The sequence below is a fragment of the Opisthocomus hoazin genome, chromosome 32 (assembly GCF_030867145.1).
Source record: "Opisthocomus hoazin isolate bOpiHoa1 chromosome 32, bOpiHoa1.hap1, whole genome shotgun sequence".
In the NCBI taxonomy this organism is placed as follows: domain Eukaryota; kingdom Metazoa; phylum Chordata; class Aves; order Opisthocomiformes; family Opisthocomidae; genus Opisthocomus; species Opisthocomus hoazin.
The window spans coordinates 4,501,424-4,508,648 of NC_134445.1; the positions used below are offsets into that span (position 1 = coordinate 4,501,424).

The 7,225-nt window shown below is 71.0% G+C and overlaps 1 protein-coding gene across 1 annotated transcript; it reads right to left on the reverse strand.

Moving 5' to 3' along the window:
• Positions 1-6,874, reverse strand: GDF11 (growth differentiation factor 11). Its single transcript, XM_075445640.1, is given in 4 exon segments — positions 1-1,089; positions 2,154-2,527; positions 6,433-6,730; positions 6,733-6,874. Coding segments are annotated over 4 exon segments (1,125 nt in total). The 5' UTR covers positions 6,805-6,874; the 3' UTR covers positions 1-708.
• Between the last annotated feature and the right edge of the window lie 351 nt (positions 6,875-7,225).

Genomic DNA, 7,225 nt, shown 5'->3' on the forward strand with positions numbered 1-7,225 from the left:
AGGACCTCCCCCGAGCCCTGCTCCGAGCCCCCCCCGGCTCCGGGCTCCGGTCCCCGCGGCCGGCGGTGCCGTCGAGGCGGGGGGGCCGGGCTGGAGCCGCCCCTCCGGGGGTCGCGGGGGGCCGGGGTTGGGGGGGGCCGGGGCGAGCGGGGCCCTCCCGCAGCCAATATTAATAAATAAATAAATTAAAGCAGGGAGCCGCGTCCCTCCCGGGGGGGGGGGGGGTCCCGCGGGCAGAGCCCCCCGAGCGGGGCCGGGGGCTGCTGGGGCCGGGCCCCCCCGCCCTTGGGTGTCACCTTGGCCCCGTCCCCGCTGCCCCTCCGGAGCACGGGGCGATGGGGGGGTCCCCTCGGCTGGAGAGCCGGGGCGGGAGAGCCGTCCGGTGAGGAGCTGCGGGTGGGTGGGCGGGTGGGGGGCTGGGGGGGGGTCCCGGCCGCCCCTGCCCTCTCCGTCCGGCTGCTTTATTGCACAATGCGTGTCGAAGCGCGGGTCTGGTGCGGCGTTCCTGCGGGGGGGGTGGGGGTGGGGTGTCTCTTCTCTCGCTCTCTCTCATTCCCCGACATCCAACGGAATCGCGACGCTCGTTCTTGGTGGGTTTTCAAAAAAAAAAAAAAAAATAAAATAAAATAAAACCAACCCAACGGAAAGCAGAAGAAAAGAGGAGTCTGGTGGCGGCGGGGGGGGCGGGGGGGCAGCCCCGGCCGGGCTCTACGAGCACCCGCATCGGTCCACCACCATGCCCGGGATCTTGCCGTAGATGATCTGCTGCTTGTCGTTGAAGTAGAGCATGTTGATGGGCGACATCTTGGTGGGGGTGCAGCAGGGCCCGGCCGAGCCGCGCGGGTTGGCCTGCTGCACCAGGTGGGTGTGCGGGTACTTCTGCATGAACATGTACTCGCACTGCCCCGAGCAGTAGTTGGCTTTGTATCGCTTGGGCGCGATGATCCAGTCCCAGCCGAAGGCCTCGAAGTCGACGGTCAGCGGGTAGCGGCAGCAGCGCGACTCGGTCGAGTGCTCGTCGCAGTCCAGCCCCAGGTTCCGCCGCGAGCGCTTGTTGTTCTCCAGCACCCGCAGCTCCATGAAGGGGTGCTTGGGGGGGGGGAAGGGGGGGGGGGCGTCAGGCCTGGGTGCTGACCCAACGCCCCGAGGTCCCGCCATCCCGGCTCCCCAGGTCCCACGGAGCAGCCACCAGCCCCACCGGGATGTCACCTGCCCCATGGAGGTGTCACCAGGCCTGTGAAGGTGTCACCAGCCCTACAGAGCAGCCACCAGCCCCACTGGGATGTCATCCACCCCATGGAGGTGACACCAGGCCCATTGAGGTGTCACCAGCCTCACGGGGATGTCACCAGCCCCATGGGGATGTCACCCACCCCATGGAGCTGACACCAGGCCTGTGAAGGTGTCACCAGCCCTACAGAGCAGCCACCAGCCCCACCAGGATGTCACCCGCCCCATGGAGGTGACACCAGGCCCATTGAGGTGTCACCAGCCTCACGGGGATGTCACCAGCCCCATGGGGATGTCACCCGCCCCATGGAGGTGTCACCAGCCCTACAGAGCTGCTACTAGCCCCACGGAGGTGTCACCAGGGCCATCGAGGTGTCACCAGCCCCATGGAGGTGTCACCACCCCACAGAGCTGTGACCATCCCTGCAGAGCCATAACTGTCCCCACAGAGCTGTCATTGGCCCCACAGGACTGTCACTAGCACTGTGGAGATGTCACCGGCCCATGGAGATGTCACCGGCCCATGGAGATGTCACCAGCCCCATGGAGCTGCCACCAGCCCCATGGAAGTGTTCCCAGGTCCATCAAGGTGTCACCAGCCCTACGGAGCTGCCACTAGCCCCATGGGGAGGTCAACAGCCCATGGAGATGTCACCAGCCCCATCGGGGTGTCATTGTCCCCATGGAGCTGTGACCAGTCCCGTGGAGCTGTCACTGTCCCCACAGAGCCGTGACCACCCCCACAAGCTGCCACCAGCCCCACGTTGCTGCACCCCCACCCGTGCCCATCCCCGTTGCCCCCTCCCTTGCCCTCCAGTTCCCGGGGGCCGTCTGGGACCCCCGCGCCCGCCAAGCACTTGCAGCCACCACAACGCCCCATGAGCTCACCCGGCACCAACCCCTCCCCGCCACGGGCCACCTACCAGCCCCTCGGCGCCGGGTCCCAGCGAGGTGACGGCCAGGTCGTTGCCGTTGGGGTCGAAGGCGTTGATCTCGATGCCCCAGTTGTTGTGCGGCTGCTTGAACCAGTTCTGCAGGACGTGCTTGAAGTCGATGCTCTGCCAGTGGCCCAGGCGGGAGTTGAGGTCGATCTTCAGCGAGCGGATGCGGATGTGGCGGCTGCCTTCCTCCGTCACCGGCTTCAGGCGGAGGATCTGCAGGTAGACGGTGGAGGTGTGCTGCACCGGCCGCAGGTAGACCCACAGCTGCGCCTTCACCACCTTGGTGAACATGATCTTGGGGCTGAAGTTGAAGAAGCAGCAGTGGGGGTTGCCCTCGATCTGCACCGCGGGGTCCGCTGCGGGAGGAAGGAGGCGTCAGGGGCGGCCCCGGGACCCCCCCCCCACCTTCCCCGCGCCGGCGCGGGGGTCGGGGCCGGCTCCACATCGCTCGGTGGGAGTTGAAGGTCGGGGCAGAAGCCGACCCCGGGGGTCACGGCCCCTCCGTGCGCAAGGAGGTCCCCGGCTGCCCCCTGACCCCGTGTCACCCCGTGAGCCCTCGTGGGGGCCAAGCGGGGCGGGGGGCTCCGGCCCTGCAGCACCTGCTCCGGGGCAGCCCCTTCCCAACAGCTCCCGGCACCCAACGCGCCCCGTCCCGCCGTCCCGGGGACGCGGCAAAGCCCCGCGGGGGGCCCGTGGCACCAGGGTGGGTACCGCCGGGCTCCCCGCCAGCGGCTCGGCCGCTCAGAGGACCCCCATCTCCCACCGACCCCAACTCCCACCCCCCCACCCACCCCAGACCCCCCGCGGCGAGGCTTCACCCCGGACCCCCGGCGACGCTCTCGGAGGCGGCGAAGGCGAGTGGCCAGCGTGGGGACGGGGACACCGGCGGGGTGACAACCCCCGGGACCCCCTGCCCCAGCACCCCCCCGCACCGGGGGGCTCCTCGGCCGGCCCCGGTGGCCCTCCCTGCCTGGCAAACATCTGTGTCACATCGAGCGGGGGCTGCCCCCCCCCCCCCCCAGCAGCCCCCTCCCCTCCCCTGCCCCGCACCGGTCAGGTTTAATCGCGCCCAGCTGCGGCGCGGGGCCATTTGCTGCGTGCGAGGCCCCCCGAGCGCACGGGGGTCACGACACCGGGGCGGCCCCCGGGGTGCCCCCCCGCCCCCCCACCGCGCCGCGCATAAACCAAAGTGACAGGGGCTGGGGGGCCGCGGGCCCAGACCCCTCCCAGCAATTTGCTGCGCACAAGCCCCCGATTAAACCCCCGCTCCCCCGGGGTCTGCCTGCGGACCCCCCCTCCCCGCGCTGCTCGAAGCCACGCTGGCCCCCCCCGGCTGCCAGCCCCGGGGCAGCCCGTGCCCCCCAGCCCCTTCCGTGGGGGCTCTGCTGTGGGGAACTCTCCGGTGGGCTCCTCGAGGGGCCGGGGTCCCCTGTGGGCCTGGGAGGGGGGGTCCCACGCCGCGCGGGGCTCCCCGGGTTGTTTTGGTAGGGTCTCCGGGTGACAAATACCGGGGCCGGTGCGGGACCCCCGGAGTGGCCACCGAAGCCCCTCGCCCACAGCACCCGCAGCACCGCTCCCCTCCTCCGGCCCAGCGTCCCGGGGGTCTGCGGCTGCGGGTGCCCGGGGGGGGGGGTGGGGTTGGGGTGTGGGGTGCCGGGGGGGTCCGGGGGGGAGGTTGCCACGCTGCCTGCTCCTGGCACGGGGCTGCGGCGGTGCCAGGATGCTCGTCCCGTCGCTGTGGCAACGGGGGATAAAGGTTACCGGGACATCGGTCACAGCTGAGTATGTGCGGGGAGGGGGGCGGCCCCGAGCCCCCCCCCCGGCTCTTTGTTCCCACCGGGGCCCGGATTTGGGGCTCCCACCTCTGCCCCGTTAACCCCCAGCCTGCCGCAGGGCACCGGAGCCCCCCCCAGCCCCGGCACCCTGAGGACCCCCCCCCCGTTGCCCCCCGGCTTCGCGGTGTCCCCGCGGTGTCCCCGCATCCCACTGACCTTGGGCGGCCCCGGCCGCCCCTCGCCCCGGCCCCCCCCCACCCCATCGCCCCCCGTCGTGCTCCCCCCAGCCCGCGGGTCGCGGGGGTCACGGGAAGCCCCCTCAATGGGTTTAGGACCCAATTAACCCTCCCGGGGTCCTCCCGCAGCCAAAAATCCCGGGGGGGGGGGGGGGGGGGGGGCCGGTGGCTTGGGATTAACGGGGGGGGGGGCGGGAAAGGGGGGCCGGGGGGAACCCGAGAGCTTTATGGCTCTGCTGCCTGTGAAGCCCCTTCCCCTCCTCCTGCTCAGGAACCATAAAACCCCACACGACTGCCGGGGGGGGGCAGCGGGGAGGGAAAAAAAAATCATAATAATAAGGGGGCGGCCTAGGGGGGGGGGGGACAGGCCAGACCCCGCGGGGCATCGGGGGCCGCGGGACCCCCGCAGCGGGGCCCTGCAGGAGGGGCCGCCCTCTGGTATTTATTTTGGGGGCCCCCGAGCTGTTGAGGGGCGGGGGGGGCCGGGGGCAGCGCGTTACCGCGGCGCGGGGAGGAAAACCCCAGCGTGTCGGCAATTTTATGGGTAATAAAATTTCAAAGCCGCCCGAGTCCGTTAATGCCTGGGAAGGAAATTCGGGGGGGGGGGGGGGGGGAAGCGCCTCACACCTCCCTCCCTTCCGCTCGCCCTTCGCACCGGCCCCCCCGGCCCCGCTGCCAGGGGTCCCGCGGCCCCAGGCCCCCCCGGAGCAGGTGGAGCTGGGAAACGCGGAGCACCGGGGGAAACTGAGGCACGGACGGACAGACAGACGGACGGACGGCGGCGTGTCACCGCGCAGCAGAGCCCCCCCGCGCCCCGGCCAGGGACCCCTCGGTGCAGCGGCCATGGCAGGTGCCCGCCTGTCCCAGCACGGCCTGGTGTCACTCTGCTGTCACCCACACCCTACCGTCACCCTGCCACCACCCTGCTGTCACCCTGCCGTCACCCTGCGATCACCCTGAGGTCACCCTGCGATCACCCTGAGGTCACCCTACTGTCACCCTCACCCTGCCGTCACCCTGCCACCACCCTGCTGTCACCCTGCCATCACCCTCACCCTACTGTCACCCTGCCGTCACCCTGCCATCACCTGAGGTCACCCTACTGTCACCCTCACCCTACTGTCACCCTGCCGTCACCCTACCGTCACCCCACCACCACCCTGCTGTCACCCTGCCATCCCCCTCACCCTACCGTCACCCTGAGGTCACCCTACTGTCACCCTCACCCTACTGTCACCCTACCCTCACCCTGCCGTCACCCCGCCATGTGCCACAGCAGGAGGCGAGCGCTGGCACCCACTGCCCAGGAGGTCACCGTGTCATCTGCCCCGTGTCCCGTCTGGTCCCAGTGACGGTGCTGGTGCCAAGTCCCAGCACCCAATGCCAGGTCCCAGTACCCAGTGCTGGGTCCCAGTGCTGGTGAAAAGTCCCAGCACCCAATACCAGGTCCCAGGTCCCAGTGCTGGTGACAAGTCCCAGCACCCAGCGCTGAGTCCCAGCTCCCAGTAGCAGCATCGGTGCTCAGGCCAGTGCCAGGTCCTGGTACCTACTGCCAGTGCCCAGTCCCACAACCCACTGGTGCCGGTGCCGAGTCCCAGTCCCCAGTGCTGACTCCCAAGTCCCCAGTGCCAGGTCCCGGTCCCCAGTGCTGGGTCCCCGTCCCCATTGCCAAGTCCCAGTCCTCATTGCCAAGTCCCAGTCCCCATTGCCGGGTCCCAGTCCCCAGTGCCGGGTCCCAGTCCCCAGTGCCAAGTCCCAGACCCAGTGCCGGGTCCCAGTCCCCAGTGCTGGGTCCAGACCCCAGTGCCGGGTCCCAGACCCCAGTGCTGGGTCCCAGTCCCCAGTGCTGAGCTCTGGCTCCAGTCCCCAGTCCCAGTCCCCAGTCCCAGGTCCCCGCTCCCCGCGGTCGCTCCCAGTGCCATCTCCCTGCTCCCGGTGCCCCGGGCCAGTTCCGGGGTCCCGCCGCGGCGCGGAGCCCCCCCCCGGGGGGACACACGGGGAAGGGGGGTGGGGGGGCCGCGGGCTGCTACCGGGGGGAACGGGGGGGGGACCCGGAGGGGGGCCAGGGGCAGGCGGGGGAGCCCGGGACTGGGAGAAGCGGGGCGGGAGGGTGGGTGAGGAGCGGGGTAGGGGGTTGCGGGGGGGGGGGGAGGTTAGGGGGTTGCGGGAGGGGGGGTTAGGGGGTTGCGGGAGGGGGGGGGGGGGGGAAGCCCGCCGCCGAAGTTGTGGGAACAAAGGCGGTGCACGGACTTTCCTGGGCCATGCTGATGACGGTCTCGGTGGTGGCGTGGTACTCGTCCTCCTCCAGGTACTCGTCGGGGGTCAGCGCGTCCCCCTGGAAGCCGTGGAGGTCCAGGAGCTGCTGGAGCGGCGGGGCCTTGGGCAGGAGCTGCTCCACCACCTCCCGGGTGATGTTGGGCGCTTCCTTCAGCCGCAGCTTGCTCAGGATCTGCGCCTTGATGCTCTCCAAGCGCAGCTCCCGGCTCTGCCGCCGCCACAGGCACACGGGGCAGGGGGGGGTCCGGGGGGGGGGGGGCGGGGGTCGCGCTTCTACCCCGTCACCCCCCCCCCGCCGCCGCTCCCCCCCGCCAGCGCCAGCAGCCACAGCAGCACCGGGGCCATACCGGAAAGCTTCGCCCCCCCGCCCCGCTTCCCACCGCAACGCGCTAAGGGGGGGGGGGGGGGGGGGGGGAAGGGGCTGTCAGGGGGGCGGGGAAGCCCCGGGGTGGGGAGGAGGAGGGCGGTGAAGTTGGCAGATAGGGGAGGGGGGGGGGGAATGAAAAAAAAAAAGGGGGGGGGGGGGGAAAGATGGAAAAAAGCGGCGGCGGCGGCGGCCCCGGGGTTTTATAGCCCGGGAGAAGTGTGTCGTCAGCGGCCTTGATTGGCTGCGGCCGCACAAAAGAGGTTCTGGCACGGCTCGGGCACCCGCCGCCGCCGGCCCCCCGAGCACCCGGGAACGGCCCCGCCGCCGCCGCACCGTGCCCGGTTGGCTCCCAACCCCCCCCCACCCCCGATCCCCAGCCCCTCATCAGCCCCGGTTTAC